This window comes from Aythya ferina, assembly GCF_964211825.1.
Source record: "Aythya ferina genome assembly, chromosome: 8".
In the NCBI taxonomy this organism is placed as follows: Eukaryota; Metazoa; Chordata; class Aves; order Anseriformes; family Anatidae; genus Aythya; species Aythya ferina.
The window spans coordinates 10,176,544-10,192,801 of NC_140304.1; the positions used below are offsets into that span (position 1 = coordinate 10,176,544).

General features: G+C 62.6%; 2 protein-coding genes across 4 annotated transcripts; both read right to left on the reverse strand.

Annotated features, from left to right (window-relative positions):
* Positions 1-1,553: 1,553 nt before the first annotated feature.
* Positions 1,554-7,103, reverse strand: HSD17B7 (hydroxysteroid 17-beta dehydrogenase 7). Its single transcript, XM_084528187.1, has 9 exons — positions 7,001-7,103; positions 6,691-6,894; positions 6,508-6,600; positions 5,843-5,957; positions 5,118-5,312; positions 4,473-4,577; positions 3,106-3,162; positions 2,763-2,861; positions 1,554-2,526 (listed from the first exon to the last, which is right to left on the reverse strand). The coding sequence occupies exons 1-9, from the start codon at positions 7,033-7,035 to the stop codon at positions 2,431-2,433; spliced, it is 999 nt and encodes a 332-aa protein (XP_084384313.1). The 5' UTR covers positions 7,036-7,103; the 3' UTR covers positions 1,554-2,430.
* A 390-nt stretch (positions 7,104-7,493) lies between these two features.
* DDR2 (discoidin domain receptor tyrosine kinase 2) lies at positions 7,494-15,985 on the reverse strand. Of its 3 annotated transcripts, none has more exons than XM_084527635.1 (17): positions 15,313-15,985; positions 12,953-13,038; positions 12,189-12,291; positions 11,816-12,047; positions 11,589-11,736; positions 11,376-11,481; positions 11,027-11,210; positions 10,686-10,929; positions 10,496-10,558; positions 10,207-10,337; positions 9,848-10,058; positions 9,502-9,749; positions 9,236-9,372; positions 8,909-9,100; positions 8,583-8,817; positions 8,347-8,496; positions 7,494-8,208 (listed from the first exon to the last, which is right to left on the reverse strand). In XM_084527635.1, exons 2-17 carry the CDS (start codon positions 13,026-13,028, stop codon positions 8,071-8,073), a joined length of 2,598 nt encoding a protein of 865 aa, XP_084383761.1. In that variant the 5' UTR covers positions 13,029-13,038; positions 15,313-15,985; the 3' UTR covers positions 7,494-8,070. The 3 variants fall into 3 exon arrangements, with proteins under 3 accessions (XP_084383761.1, XP_084383760.1, XP_084383762.1); XM_084527634.1 differs by having other exon boundaries at positions 9,502-9,770; XM_084527636.1 differs by having other exon boundaries at positions 9,502-9,725; positions 15,313-15,983.
* Positions 15,986-16,258: the final 273 nt, after the last annotated feature.

Genomic DNA, 16,258 nt, shown 5'->3' on the forward strand with positions numbered 1-16,258 from the left:
TTGCTGTTTCTCCATTCCCAGTTTCACGCCCGGCTGCGCCCGACGGGCTGGGGGATTACTGGGGATTAAGCTCCGCGTGCAGGCACCTGTTAGCCAAGGGCAGGGCACTGGGAGCCGTCCCCATCCGTCCCCGCGGGCAGGCAGCTCGGCACCCAGAGCAGACACCCAAAAGCCAGGATGGATTCACCCCGCAGGGAACCCAACACAGGAGCTCAGGAGCAGGGCTGCAGGGCCCACACCCAGCCTGGTGCTGGTGCAGGGACACACAAGAGAGCCCTTGAACCTCCTCGGTGGCCTCCCAGCAGACCTCACCTCAGAGGACGTGCCCTGGAGCACCTCTTCAAACTGGAGGCACCTCAGCTGACAGCACCTCCAGCTCCACGCTGAACCAAACCCAGGGGAAACCACCAGGTTTATTCCCTATTCCCAGGCTGTCCCCTCTCCCCAAGGCTGTGATCATGCTGCAGTGCCTTTTGTTCCTCCTCCGTCCAGCTCTGTTGAAGCAGGAAGCGGAGCTGGAGATCTCCAGAGGTGACTCCACGTCCAGCAGCCACAACCACATCCTGCAGGAGATGCCCCCAAAGCCCAGAGCAAACACTGCCACCCACCAGGTGCCGTCAGCAAGCGAGCAGGTGGAACTAAACCCTGCACGACAGCTCAGACCCTTGGCCAACCTCCAACCCCAAACCCTCAAGCGAGGGCCACGAAGTGCTTGTGGGATGAGCCCAGAGACCCGTGCGTAGCTCTGATTGACTCCAAAATGATCAATAGCTGAAGAATTGGCTGGAGTATCGTGCCTCGCCTTCCCCTGGGCACAACACAGGCAAGAAGGACTTGCCCCATCCCACCAGGCTCAGCTTCCCTGACACCTGCACAACTTCAGCCCCTAAATACATGAAAAAGAGCCAGTCAAGATAGATGCTTCATTCCTCTCTGGAAGCAGCAGCCGGGTGTTTCAGGCACAGAAAAGACCAAGGAGAGGCAGCCAGCTGCTGGCAGTGGCTCCTTCCCCACAGAGAAAGGCACCAGGAAGGTGGAGCTCTGGCCTGGAGGGTTTGGGGGTTCAGCTGAACCAAGACACAGCACCAGGCTCCGCCGGGGACAACCCTTGCTGCAGGGAAATGAAGGCACAAAGCACGGCCCCGGTCTGCCCCAGAGGTCAGGCTCTCTCCCAGCCTCATCCTGCTGCTGCCAGGCCGCAGGGCAGCACCTGGGCATGCCGAGCACTTGCTAATAGGCCACTAATAAATTAGTAATTATGTGACAAGTCCAGGTGAGTAAGTGCCAGAGACATCTACTGCTCCCCTGGTGCCTAAAGCTGGGAAATAGTCTACAGGAGTTCGGCACACAAAACCACACTGAAGTCCTCAGAAGTTACTAATGCCTTCCCCTAATTAGAAGGAAGAGAAGTAGGCCCAAACTGGTTGCTCAGAGCTCCCCTGGGGAAGGGGGACCCGACCCCACAGCTCCCTGGGTAGGCCAGGGCTCGTTGTGCAAGGCACAAACCAGCCACCAAGTGTTGAGCAAAAACCCCATTGCAGCAAAGCCTCGAGTCAGTTCCAACTCTTTATTTGTCGCAGCGTTTGAAGTACACCAGGCACTCAGTGCAGCTCCCGAGACAGATGACAGGAAGAATACTTGGTACAGTAAACATTAAAAGACAATTAAATAGGTAAAATAACAGGGTAACCTCTCATTCGTGCTACAGACAGAGCGATGTAGCCCTGAAACCTAGCCACCATCAATGCTTCCAGCCTTTCCGGATGGTCACGGCTGGACTACATGGCCCCAAATCCACAGGATGGCTCATGTCTGGAAAGGCACTGTCCTCCCAGCTGAGCCAAGGGGTGCGTGTTTGTTTTAGGCCCAGCCCAGCTTTTCCCAGAGCTTTGCCTCAGCTGCCACAGAGCCCGACTTCCAGAGGTCAGATCTTGTTGAACACGCCCGGAGAGCCGGCCCCAGAGCTCAGGTGCAGGGACAGAAGCAGCTCCACCGAGGACGGGCCTTCAAGTAGTGCAGGATTAACCACCCGTCACGAGTCGGGGCCGTCTCGAAAGACTGGTGGAGCCACGAGGCACGGCGGCACCCAGGCTGATGCCTTTCCCACGCTAAGCCAGGTGTAAACCATGTTTTGAGGTCCTTCCTGAGCTGTAGGCAGCTCAGTCATGCTTTTGGAAAACAAACAAAACTCGCAACTGTGTTGAGACAGTTCCCACCTACACTAGGTTTCCAGTTCTATCCCAGAAAGGTCCCATCCCAGAAAGACTAAGTGTTTCTCTTCAGTTTTCACATTTCCCTCTTCAGGAACTGTTCACCTTCTGTAGAGAAGGAAGCCGCGTGCCTGCAGAACGGCAGGCACGACTAGCACCAGAGTGAAGGAAGCCCACGTTGCTGACACGAGCCTGTTAACCCACAGAGACGGGCTTTTACTTAGTCTAGGAGGTCACCGTATCTCTCCAGAGTCTGCTCCTCCAGTTCCAACAGCTTCTGGTAAAACTTCTCAGCGGTTTCTTCATCCACATCCATCTGGAAATGAATAAGTAGTGAGAGGCTCCACAGCACCCCGAGCTTCACATCACCTACCACAAACCTTCCTGGCCCGCCCTAGGAGCTCCCAGACCCCAGCACGGGACTGGAGGTACCCCAGGAAGCCTCGCAGACAACCCCAATCCCTCCCCATGCCCAACTCACGCCCAGTTCCTGCTCCAGGGCAGGACCACGGCCCAGCCGAGCCCCCCACCACAGCAGTCAGCCCTGTTCACCTTTCTGGGCTCCACGTAGTTCTTCCCCAGCCCGGAGGTACAGCTGTGGTACTTGGCGAGCGCATCCAGGTACTCTGGCTTCTGTTTGAACAGCCACACCTAGGACAAACAGCAGCAGAGCAGAGATTTAAGGGATGGGGTTTTCCCCAAATCCTTCCCTTCTGTAGGCACCCGATGATGGGCACGAAGCATCCAGCACCTGTGGGGCCAGCCCTGGCACTGCTGGTGCCCCGGGGCTCCCTGCTGGGAGCGATTCAGAGGGGAGATGCAGCACGCAGCCTGCAGGCACTGAGAAGAGCTACCCAGGAGGGAGGGCTGTTAAATCACCTTGTGAACCACTTACATGGGCTTCTGCTCCATTAAACGGCGTCAGGGTGTAAGTCTTGGCAAAAAAGCGTATCTGAGGGGAAACGAAATACAAGGCAGAATCAGCGTTTTGGCCCAAGGTTTCTCTGGCAAGCCCAGCAACACAAGATCACCCAGAAGGGCTTTTCAAAGCCAACTGCAGGCCTCACCACCTGCTTGCGACCAGAGCATCCCTTTAACATCAGGAGCTGGGTTCTTGGGAGCCTTCCACCAAACCCAGGCCCCACACCTCCAGAGGCAGGGTACCCAACCCACACCCCGCAGATGCCTTGTCCTGGTGGTATCAGGATCACGTAAGGCAGGAGGCAGAGTGGCAGTGCCACCAGCGCTGGAGGACACACGAGAAGGCACTGCCTTCTCCTCTGCCAGCAGAAAGGTGATCCCGCAGGGTCGGCTGCTGCCACGTGGGCAGCCCCAGCAGGAAGGCCCATCCTGCTGCACCAGCAGCAAGGCTGCAGGCAGGGCCAGTACTCAACCTAAAAGGCAAATCCTCAGGAAGACGGACAGGGACAGTTTGGGGAGGCAATAGAGAGCAGATGACTTGATATTTTTCAGTATTTTTTTTCTATACCTTTACAAAGCAAAGCCTGCTGCAAAAGCGAACAGCATTTCAAGGCAAAAGGGACGAGTTTTGTCCTGAACTCTGCTGCCACTGACACCCAGTGTTTTACAGGCCCACACAGCACACTGGCAAGGGGAGCTTGCAGGGCTGAGCTCTGGCTGTGTGTACAGCACTGCCCAGCAGCAGAACTGCAGGGAGGACTCAGGGCAGCTCAGCTGGGAAAACCGAGCCCCAAGGTGCTAAAGGACAGGTCCGCAAGATGTGGCTACACCTGCTCTGCTTCTCCTTCTCACTTGTTCCTCAGGAGGAACCGAAAGCAGAACAAAGACACCAGCAGGGCCCTCTGCCCAGCACCATGTGGGTGTAGTAAAACCCCATCCTCTAACTCCCCAAGCCCTGTGCCTTGCACCTTCGCTGGAAGAACAGCCCCCGAGGAGCAGACACCCAGAGAGAGCCCTGGAAGCCCTCCGACAGATCGCAGGCACCTAACACTGAGTCACGAGTCAGCACGGACAGCTCAGCTGCCAGCCAGAGCAGCAGGAAGGAAACCACCTCTTTCCCCAAAGAAGCCTGCAGCCTCAGGTCAGGGGTACCCTGAGGAACCACCAGCCCCTCAATAAAGTCAGGAGGCTACTTGCAAAGGGCCAGCCTGCCCAACCCAACAGAAGGGACATCCAGGAGCACACAGGCAGGCTGCACATCACTTGCAGTGAAACATATCAACACCCCAACCCAAAGCAACTCCAACACATGCCCCCACACCAGCCAAGAGCTTCACTCACCAGCCACATGATGGGCATGAGCAGCGTCCACAGGAACACTGGCAGGATTCTGTAGGTCATGTTGGACATGACAAGACCGGGACAAACCACGCTGGAATACAGACCCTGCGGAGAGGAAACATGGTCTGTGAGCACCCCAGAGCAGAGAAGGGAACACATCCCTTCCCTCAGGGCACTTCCCAGCAGGACAGTGACAGGGATCACAGAGAATAGCACATACCCGTGTCTCTGGGACTGTGAGAACCAGAGTGATCAGACTGATTTTTGAGGGGTCCCAAATTAGAGGCCTTCACGTTAAGTCTGTGCCTGTTACGAGCCCACCACACGGCCTCCTGACACATCAGGACCTCGTGCTGGTGCTCTACATACAGTTCAGCAGCCACCCCACAGTTACAGCAGCAGCTCTTTGCTCTTTAAGACCAGCTTTTTGTCTAGAGGGAAAGTTTTAGGAAGGTAGGAACCTCTCCTAAAAAGCTGCTGCTTTCCTTTGGCAGTCTGAGAGCCCCCCCAAATCAGTTCTTACATGTGCACTAGAGAACAGACCTGATTGCTAGGAATTAATGCAACACAGTAGCAACAATGCAACGATAATTACAAATAGGAGGTGCTCATTAGCCTCTTCAGATGCACAAATCCCATCGTCACCTGCTTATTAAGTTTCCTGTTGAGAACCACGCTCGTCAGGTCAGTGGCGTATTTGGAGGAACTGTATGATTCCTGCCCCTTGGCATGCTGATAGTCGGAGAGGCTGAAGGCAGATTCCCTGGCGTTGCTGGAAGAGGTCCAGATGAGCCGGGAGGGCTTTTCGTTCCCGCAGAGCAGAGACTCGAGCTGACGAATCTGCAAGAGATGTGTCAGCCTGCTGAGCACACGCTTTTAAAAGCTTACGGTATGGTTTTACCGTTCTGAAGAGCTGCTCCCAGTCTTAGACAGCCTTCACCAGACTGGCCGCACAGAAGCCAGCAAGCTACATAAAGAGCCACAGCTCAGGTGCAGCCTCAGCCCAGGTTTCCCCAGGAACACCTGCAAGCATCTGGCATCCTTTGGCACAGCTGTTCAACTCCTCAGCATTCAACAGAACCAAGCCTTGGTGTCCTCCCAGGACAGGGAGAGAACTACGCATGGTTTGCCTCTCTCCACTGACCACAGGAACCTTCAGATCGCATTACCCCTTGCGACGATGACTCTGCCACCACTTGGAGCTATTTTAACAAAGCCTGAGACCTTTGTCCTATCGCTCCTTGTGTGTCAGGCTCCAGCCTGCAGCAGTGTCAGCAGCTGTAAGGCAGAACTGATCCCTCAGCCCCCACCGTGCCCATCCCTAGCCGCATCAACCAAACCCACAGCCCGATCTTCGCACACAGCCTCACCAGGATAAAGTGCCCAAAGAGGTTGGTAGTAAACACCTCCTGCAGCCCATCGCCATTCAGCCTGTCCGTCTGGGTCATTACGCCTTCCGCTGTGGTCAGCATGTGAAGCAGCTTCCTGGAAGCCGAGGAGAGGAGTTAGAGAGGAATCAGGCACAGAAGCCAAGCTCCACCATGGACAGAGACCCAGCACCAAGCCTAATGCACATGAAGAAAGGAGCCTGGCATCTATACTGGGAATCCAACTATATCGGACCCCATGCCCCTCAGGTGCTGCAGGGCACCTCACCTGGCTGCCAAGCCCACCCCAAGCAAGCCCACGCCTTGCATGGGGCCATGCTCCAGGGGCAAAGGTTTTAAACTGAACGAGAATGGATTTGGGTTAGATATAAGATTTTTTTCATGGGGCTGAGGCACTGACACAGGCTGGGGAAGCTGGGGAAGGCCCATCCCTGAGGGCATTGAAGGCCAGGCAGGAGAGGCCTCAGGGCACCTGGACCTGGTGGGAGGTGTCCCTGCCTGGTCTTTAATGTCCCTTTGAACCCAAAGCAGCCCGCGGGGCTGTGCCGAGAAAGGGGAGCAGGGCTTCAGGGCACACCTCACCCCCCCCAACACCAGCAGCACCCCAACACCCACTCCATGGGGTAACCACCCCCGCGTCCCCCTACCCGGTCAGGAGGCCCTTCCAGAGGGCCTTGAAGTTCACGTGCGGGTTGGGCATGATGCCGGCGTTGAGGTAGACGAAGTCGAGGCGCTGGAACCTGCATGGAGACGGGAGCAGCAGGGTGAGGGGGTGGAGAGCGTGGGGACGGGACACGCATGGAGGAGACAAGCATGGAGGGGCCACTCACCGGCAACGCAGCTCCTTCGCAGCACGCAGCACGGAGGCCAGGCTGCCCAGGTCCACCTCCACGGTGGAGACCTGAGCAGCGGGGTGCAGCTCCAGGATGGCATCGCGCGTGGCCTCGGCCTTGAGGGCGTTGCGGCAGGCCACGCACAGGTGGATGCGGCCGTCCTCCTCCAGCAGCCGCCGGCACAGCGCCAGCCCCACGCCGCTGCGAGGGCACGGGGGAGCGGGGGGGGTGGAAAATCGTTAGGGGCACGCGTGGGCACCCCACGGTGTCCGCTCCCCACCCCTGACCCAGTCCCGGCGGCACTCACCCGCTGGCGCCCGTGACCAGCACCACCCGCTCCATGCCCGCACCGCAATCGCGATCTCCGCCGCCTCCCCTCCCCCGTTTCCCCGCCGGCGCGCTATAACCGCCTCTTTCCCGCCTGACGTCACCGCCCCGCCCTCCGCGCCCGGCCAATCGGCGCGCGCCGCGGGGGCGGGGCCGCGGGGGGCGGTGGCGTGATGGTGGGCCGAGAGCTGGGGGGCGGGGCCTAACCGAGACTCCGCCCACAACAAATGGTCACACCCCTCGTGCTTGGCCACGCCCACAACCCTTAGCCACGCCCACTCCATTGACTCACCCCTCCCGCCCCATGCCCCGTAGGGTCCCATAGGGTCCCATAGGGTCCCATAGGGGTCCCATTCCCCTCCTCGCCCCACCTACCCCTCGTCCTCCTCCCTGCGTCCCCCGCGGGCACCCCAAAGCCCCCCTGCTGCCCCCCGAGGGTCTGTCCCCCCCAAAAAGGACACCACGAGGCCGGGTGATGGAGCGAGGGGCTCTTAGCGGGGTGGCCCCCGCCGGGAGGGGCCCCCCCAGAACACAGCGAGCGGGGCCCCGCAGGGCCGCAGCGACGCGGACAGGGCCGGCGAAGCACGAAGGCCCGCGTGGGGTGTGCGGCCGGGGGGCCCGACGGGGGTCCCCATAGGGCACGGGGGGCTCAGGCGACCCCATAAGCCGCGGTCAGGGCCACGGCGGGCCCTACTGTCCGCAATTCTGTCCGTCTGTCCATCAGTCCGTCTGCGGGCCGGCAGCAGAGGCTGGATGCCACGCGGGAACAAGCCCTCCGGGCAGCACGTCCCAAAAATCCCCCAAATGCTCCAGTTCGCCGCCCCATAACCGCGCGGCTCCTGGCATCCGCTCCGTCCCCGTCCCGCCGCCACCAGGAGCGGGGCTCAATAAATAACCTCCAGCCAGCCCGGGGCAGCAGGGGAGCTGCGGGGCCGTGCTGTCCCCGTCCTCTTTGGGATTTTTCCTCCTGGGCTGTGCAGCGAGAACCTAAACCAGCTGCCCGGGCGCGGGCGGCGCAGGGGGGGTCCCGTGGGGCCGGGCAGAACGGGGTCACTCGTCGCCGGCGGGCTCGTGGAGCAGGCGGTGGATGTCCTGGAAGGAGGGACGGTCTTTAGTGTCCCGTCGCCAGCAGCTCAGCATGAGCTTATAGACAGAGTCCGGGCACAGCGCGGGCTGGGGGAGGTAGGTCTGGAAAACGAGAGGCAGAGAGCACACGGGGAGGGGGTTAGGGTCACGGAAATCCCATGGGACAGCACCGAGAGGGTCCTGGAGGGGGAAAAACCCTCCTAAACTCTCCCATCCTATCCCGTCCCGTCCCGTCCCCACCTGCCGGCCCTGGTCGCGGAAGAACTCCCCGGTGTTCTCGATGACCTGCTCGTCCGACAGCTGCGAGTAGGGCTGCTCGCGGCACAGCGTGAAGGTCTCCCACAGCGTCACGCCGAACGCCCACACGTCGCTGGCCGTGGTGAACTTACCCTGGGCACGGGGAGCGCAGCGGGGTCAGGGTGGGCAGCACCGTGCCCGGCCCCAAATACCCCGGGCTCCTCAAACCACCCCCATACCAGCAGGATGCTCTCCCAGGACATCCAGCGGATGGGCAGCACGGCGCGGCCCTGGATGCGGTAGTAGTCCCCGCTGTAGAGGTTCCTGCTCATGCCGAAGTCGGCGATCTTGATGGTGTAGCGCTTCCCCACCAGGCAGTTGCGGGTGGCCAGGTCGCGGTGCACGAAGTTGAGGGAGGAGAGGTACTTCATGCCCGAGGCGATCTGGGTGGCCATGAAGCGCAGGTCGCGGTAGCTGGGGAGACGGCGGGGCACTGAGGCGCCGGGACGGAGCGGGGCCGGGGCCCTGCCGCCGTCCCCAAATCCCCCGTCCCCCGTGGGGCTACCTGACGGTGGGCGTCTGGGCGTCCGGGGGGCTGTGGGCCTCGTGGCGGGACAGGAACTGGTTGAGGTCGCCGTTCTCCATGTACTCCGTGATCATGCACAGCGGGTCGTCCGCGATGCAGACGGCCAGCAGGCGGATGATGTTGGGGTCCTTGAGCCGCGCCATGATCTTGATCTCCTTCAGGAAGTCGTTCCTTGCGGGGACAGAGAGCGTGGGTCAGGCAGACACGGGGCTGATCCTTTTGGGGTGTGCGCAGGGGATGGAGGGGGCTCGGGGAGCAGTTTAGGACCAGCAAGGACCGAAGCCCTGTGGGGAGGGGTGCTGGTACCTGGCGTTCTTGTTGGCGTCCGCCCGCAGCATCTTCACGGCCACCAGCACGGGGCGGTCGGAGCTGGCCTCCAGGCCCTGCAGGGCCAAGTCCTTGTCCGTGAACTTCTCCATGCCCTCCACTTCGCAGAGGTGGACCTGTGGGGGCAGACGTCACCGCCACCTCCTGCTCTCCCCCCTCCAGGCCCCGTTTTGGGGCGAAGGCAGCGAGCAGGAGCGCTCCGCACCTCCCATCCCAACCCCATCAGGGCCCCGCTCCCCCCTCACCTCCCCGAACTGTCCCTCCCCCAGCTTCTCCTTGAAGGTCAGCAGCTTCCTGGGGAACTCCTCCACGGCCACGTCCTTGCCGGACAGCAGGTCCATGGTGAGGGCTGGCACCGAGTAGGTGTTGCCTCCCGTGACGCCCTGCAGGTTCACGATGTCGGCCTCGGCGTAGTGGGGGACGCCCTCGGGGACGGCGGCCGGGGACGGCTTCACGAGGCCGCTGCAGCCTGGGGGAGACAGCGGGGCCAGCCCTGCCGCGGTGTCCTTCAGAGCTGCAGCACCACGAGGACGGGCTTCAAGCACCAGCTTCGTGTGCCCCCCTCCCCGGGAGGATTTCCCCGCTCCTCACCCGTGTCCTCCTCCCCCGGCGTGAACTCGGGCAGCTTGCGGATCAGGCGCGAGGGCTCCTGGTAGTCCGGCCCCAGCGGGAAGATGCGGTCGTAGGTGGAGTTGGACTCGTGCTCGCTGGACGAGGAGGAGCGGTTGTGGTTGAACATGCTGGATTCGCTGGGCAGCGAGAGGCTGACGGTCATTTCGTCGTCCAGCATCCTCCGCGATGCCTGCGAGAGGGGGACGAGGGAGGAGAGGGCTCAGACAGGGCCACCAAGGCTCAGCATGGCCCTGGTGGGTCACGTTGACCCTACAGGGAAGAGTCTGGATGTCTGGGGGCTGCGGTGAGAGCCCACCAGCCGCCCCGCACGCGCCCACCTTCTCCAGCATCTTCTGCCAGAACTGCCGCCACAGGATGATGACGATGATGGCCAGCAGGATGAAGATGATCGCCACCAGGCAGCCGATCAGGATGCGCGTGTTGCTGTCGTCCACCTTGAGCGTGGGGTCTGGCGGGAGGGGACAGCGAGAGCAGGTCGTGCTGGGCTGAGGGGACAGCCCCTGCCCCCCCTTTTCTCCCCTTTTGGAGCCCCCCCGAGCATCTCCCCATGGGGAGGTGACCCCAAGCCCTGCCCAGCTCATGGTGACCGGCTTTCCATTGCCTTACCGTACGTGGTGGGGGCCATGGGCATCTCCGGGGGGGCCACCGAGTTGTTGTACATGGCTGCGTCTGCCAAGGGAGAAGAAGACCCTGTCGGGATGGGGGCACGGGCATCCCCAACCCCATTTCCCCACCGAGTGCCCCACGCAGGAGGGATCCCGGGGCCGGCAGCAGGGGGCTGTCAGCGTGCCGGTACCCGACTGGAAGGTGATCTCGCTGAACATCATCCAGGTGTCGGCGAAGTAGTACTGGCACTTGATGGCGCTGGCCATGCGGTGCAGCAGGGGCACGGTGACGAAGCGGGCGCTGGGGTTCACGTCGTCCAGCACCAGCACCGAGGAGACGGCGTTGGGCTCCCACTCGCCGGCGTCGGAGCGGAAATAGCACTGCACCTCCTTGAAGATCTTCACCCCTTTGGCGAACATGTTGTTGCAGTGCACCTGTGGGGCAGCCCGTGAGCGCGGCCCGCCACGGGACGGGGACGGGGACGGGGACGGGGATGGGGACGGGGCCGGGGGGGACGCGGGGCGCACGGACCTTCATGGTGGTGAAGTTCCTGATGCGGTCGAACTCGAAGGTGATCTCCACGTAGCCGCCGGCCGTGCTCTCGTTGCGCCAGCCCACGTAGTCGTAGCCCGGCCAGACGTGGTACTCGTGGGTCTGCGTGAAGTCGTCCAGCCCCGACACCCCGTCCGTCAGCTGGCCGAGCCCCTCCGTCATGCTGCCACAGGCGGGGAATTTGGGGAGCTCTCGTGAGCACCGGGAGCCTGATGGTGCCCAGCTCATGAGAGCAGCAGCCTGGGCACCTGACGGCTCCTCAGAGCCCCTGGAAGCAGGGGGACCCCATATCCTTGCAGCTTTGGCTGCACGAGACCCCGCTCCTCACCTGTACCCGAAGGCCCCGTCGTACACAGAGTCGTTCAGGTAGATGACGGTGCCGCCGGGGAGGACGAGCTGCTGCCCAGCCGGCGCGTTGTAGGACACCAGCCCGTCTGCGGGAAAAGGAGCATGAACTGCTCGGCCCCAGGGCCCCGCACAGCCCCGATGGGACGGACAGACAGACAGACAGACAGGAGGGAGATGAGCACCCAGCACGCACCGAGCCAGACGCAGCCGTAGAGCTCCACGCGCAGGCAGACGTTCATGGAGTGGTCGGTGACGGGGATGAAGCGGACGAAGCGCGCGATGAGCGGCGGCTCCAGGTCCTTGAGTACGATGTCGTAGGGGTTGGTGTTGCCATCCAGAACCTGGGGAGACACAACGGCGGTGGGCACGGCCCCAGCGCCCCGCGGGGACGCCGAGGGATGCGCTCGGCTGCCTCCCCACCTGCTTCCCGTGCCGGTTCCTCCAGGAGATCCAGCGGGTGCCGTCCCGGCTGTAGTTGATCTTGTACATGGGGGCGAACTCGTTGCCGTGGCCCCCGGCGTGGCGGCCCTGGGTGCCCACCAGCGTGATGAAGTGCAGGGCGCGCAGGTCGATCTGCAGGAACTCCTTCAGGTCGTCGGGCTCCACCGGGATCTCGGGGCACCAGGCACCGTCGCCGTCCTCCGAGTCCAGCCTGCGAGCGCCACGGGGAGGGTAGAGAGATGGTTTGCAGGTGGGCAACGCTGTCCCCATGCCCCCTAGCCGAGCCTGTCCCATCTCAGCACCCCCGAGGGTCCCCCCTGAGGGTCTCCCATTGCCCGTGCCCCGCACTCACCGTCCGTACTTGGCGGCCGTGGACTCGGACCACTGGCTGGAGGCGGAGATGTCCTCGTCGGGGATGTGCCCCCCCGACATTCCCAGGGGGTACCGGCACACCGCTGCAAGGAGAGCGGGGTGCTGAGCAGGGTGCTGAGCGGGGTGCCCCCTCGCTCCCCATCTAGGTCACCTTTCCGTGCCGTGACCGCCCCGTGCAGCTGCAGGGGAGGCAGCGTGCTCCATCCCCCCGGCTTGTGGAGGAGGGACGAAGGGTGAGGGGATGTCTCCGACACCTGCCTGGCGCTGGTGGGAGAGCCGCTGGGCACCAGAGGGCTCAATCCCGAGCCCCAAATCCCACCCGCAGCCGCCTGCCCTCAGCCGTGCCACCTCGCTGCTTCCCCCTGGCAGCAGGGGACAAAACCTGCTGGCCCCTCGGGGAGTGGAAAAGTACCCAGAGCGGCGGGTGGGCTGCGCCCCCTGCTCGGCACCGCATCCCCACGGGTTATTTTTTCACGCCTGGCTGCCAGGAGAGCTGCTGAAAGGCCGGCTTGTTTGGCCGTGTTTACCCTCTCCCCGCCAGCTCCGGCCCCACAAAGCTCCCTCCGCAAACCGCCCCGAGGAAACCGTGCGGGGCCGCGGTGACACCGAGCACCCACAGCTTGGGCACAGCCTGTGGCACGCCTGGCACCGCTCTCATCCCGTTCCCAAGCTGCAAACCCGGCTGGAGGTGAGGCCAGCCCTGCCTCGGCCCCAGCACCGAGCTGCCACCGGGCTCTCACTTACCCGGGTTGACCTGGGCTCGTGCAGCCTGCAGGACGCAGAGCAGCGGCACCAGCAGCGGCGTGGGGAGGGCTGGCATGTCGGCGGTCCTGCAGAGACACGACCAGGGTGGGTCACACCACTGCTGCCAACCCCCCCAAGCCTCTGTGATGCTATTCAGGCACCCCATTCCCAAGCCCCTGCTGCCAAAGGGGCCACGGGCAGCACGCGGAGCCTCCAAAAGCCCCCCTCGGGGTCAGCACCGTCCCGGATGGATGGGCAGACCCGCTGGGGGCGGCTTGGAAAGCAGCACGTTGCACGACCTCGGCCCGTGGCAGCAACATCACGTTGCGCAGCGCGCTTTCCTTGCCTCCTGGCTGCGGAGACGTAATAGCAGGTAATTGCCCGAGATTGATGCGGTGTTTATGATGGTTCTCCGCTCCCGTGCCAACCTCGGTGTCACCAGAGGGGCGGGAGCTGCCCAGGAGGAGGTGAGCACAGTCAGAGAGGAGCAGGCGGTGGGCACGGGGCACCCCCGGCCCAGCCCTGGCGCTGTTCCCGGCTCTGCTTCATTGCTGGGGCTTTTTGGGGGCAGTGGTCGCATCCTTCACGTGCACCTGGGGGCTCGGAGCAGGGGCTGTAGGATTCAGTGGGCAGCTCTGCTCAACACCATCCCCTCCATGGGCAGAGCAAACGCACACCCCCACTTACAGCCATCTTCCCCCCTTTTTTCCCCTCTTTCCTTTGGAAAAACACGCATATTGCTGCTTTTTTTCCTGCTCCCAGCCCCAAAATCCTAGGCAGCAGCCCATGTTGCCAGCCAGCTGGGTTGCAAACGGGAATTTCACCTACAGAGCTCGGGGCTGGTGGGCAGCGCGCGAGGCTCCGCTGCTCGCTGACGGATCCAATCTCCCCGGCCCCAAAATCTCAATTTCCTCCCGCATGCCAGCGCATATCCGCAGACATTTTTTCCCACTATTCTTTCAGGCTGAGTAAACTCTTTAGGCATCAGGGGAGCAGATGCCGCCACCTCCCCGAGGGAAGGGGCTCAGGTTTGGGCTCACGGAGGGGCGTCTGCTCCTGCTGGAGCACTCGCGGCCGGGCTGGAGGCAGCGGGAAGGCGGCGCCGGGCGAAGGCGCGCATGGTCCGAGCAGCCCAGCGCTGCTGGCAGGACGGCTGGAAAGCGGTTTTGTTCCGCCAGCGCTGACAAAAAGGCTGGCTCTGCAACGGTTCGCCCGAAAAGGTTCACCCAAAAAGTTTTCCGAGTGCTGGAAATTGTTACTGCACGGCGTTTGGGGAGATCCTCCCTCAGGCCTCCCTGTTCCGCTTTCGTTTTTGTTTGTTTGTTTTGCCTTTTATTTTCCCTCCTTTCTTGTTCTACCCAAACTAAGCAGGGAAAATTAAGGTGGGGAATGGATAAATAAACACAACCCATGCTTGTTCAGAAACGAGCCCGCGGGCGCCCCGAGCACACCCCGCTGCCGGGAAGGAGGCTGGCGCAGGGCGAGCAGGCAACCGGGGTGTGCCAAGGCCCGAGGCGGGTGGCGTTTTGGGTAGGGGGCCTGGCACTACAGCCCCCGGCGTGCCGTGCCGCCGGCGCAGCCACTGCGGGAGCAGAGAGCAGCATGCCGGGACGCGTAGTCCCCCTCCTCCCCCAAAATGCCATTTTAGAGCTCGGCTGCCTTGGATGCAGCCCCATTTTCTGGAGCTGCGAGCATCTCCCCAGCCAGGGGGCTCGCCGCGGTGGCGCAGCGCACGAGGAGCACCCGGTGTGTCCCCAGGGCCACCGGCCACCCCGGGGGGATGCCGAGAGCATGGCCCGGTGGTGGCAGGGCTGGGGACGTGGCCCCGTGGGCGCTGCACCCAACACGGGCCCCCCGTGCCGGGAGCTGGGGCCCTCCTCCTGCTGCGTGCCACGCTGCACGGCATCGCCCCGCCACGGCCACACGGCACGGGAAGCCACCAGCAGGTCCCCAGCGCCGGGATGGGGACAATTCGTGCCATGTCCCCCCCCCTATAGTGAGCCCGTGCCCAGCTCGGGGACCAGAGGGACAGCAGGGCCACCGTGGCCGGCCAGCACCGCCACCAGCTGTGCCAGCACACGCAGGAGGGAGAGGAGGAGACACCAGGAAACGCTGGCCAGGCGCAGGGCGAGGGGCGAAACATTGGAAAGTGGGGGAAAAACGGAGAGAAAAGGCCAAGCGCCAGCAGCCCAGGCAGGGATGCTGCCCCACGCGGAGCCGCTGCTGCCCCATCCCCTCCTCGCCCCACAGAGGGACCCGATCCAGCTTTGGGGTCCCGGGCAGAGCAGGGCAGACCCGACATCCCCCCAAAACCCCAGGACGGGGCGGCAACGCCTCCCCAGGGACCCCAAGAGACTCACCGGAGCGGGGAGGCGGTGGAGGGCGGGCGGGCTCCTCGCTCCTCGCCCGGGCTGGGGGAGCCAGGCGAGGAGCGAACTTCCCCGGGCTGATGCAAGATGCCTCTGCGAGCGCGCTCACATTCTGCGGATTCCTGGGAGCCGGCCAGAAATCCCACAATCCTACATCTTGCACATTTGGTTTCAATTAGGGAGCGGAGAGGGGGGGAGCCAGTCACCAATCCAGGCTGGCTTTTCGGCGGAGGTTATTTTCCTCGACCCGAGGGAATGTGCGCAAAGCTATAATTTACAGCAAAACCCATTCATAGCGCGAGAGAAAATATAAAAAAAAAAAAAAAAAAAAAAAAAAAAAAGAGACCTGTGGCCAGTGAGAGAGCTTAAAGCAATAGGCAGCGTTTTTCTTTCCGTGCTCAACCCCGAGGCTGCAGGACGGAGTGCCCCGACCCTCCTCCTGTGCCACGCAGACGAGGGGCTCCCCAAAATGTGGTGATGGAGGAGCCCCCACAACCTTCCTGGTCCCCTCTCCGGGTGCCAACCCGCTCGGGGCCCCCCGATTGCTCTGCAGAGCTCCTGTGCTTGGCGGTGCCGTGGCCGAGCCCCATGCCCCATGTGGGGAGTGGGAGCAGCCCGGGGGCTCCCCAGGCCGCACGCTGAAATTTGGGTTTTCATCACACCACCTCCAGGCAGCGATTCGGCACCGCGGCCACCGACCGCGCGACGCAGCACGGAGGAAACAGCAATAACGGGTTCAAATCCTTTTTTCTGCAATAGTTTAAAAATTAGTAGTATTTCTAACTGTTTTTTGCTGGATTTTGTGCCAGCGCCTGTGCTGGCAGCCAGGCTGGGGGTGCTGGGACCTGCAGCCCCCTCCCCGCAGGGCGCACGTGGCCGGGAGCCGCGCTCCCACACCAGCCCCTCCCCGAGCAGCGGCCCCAAAATCTCTCCCACC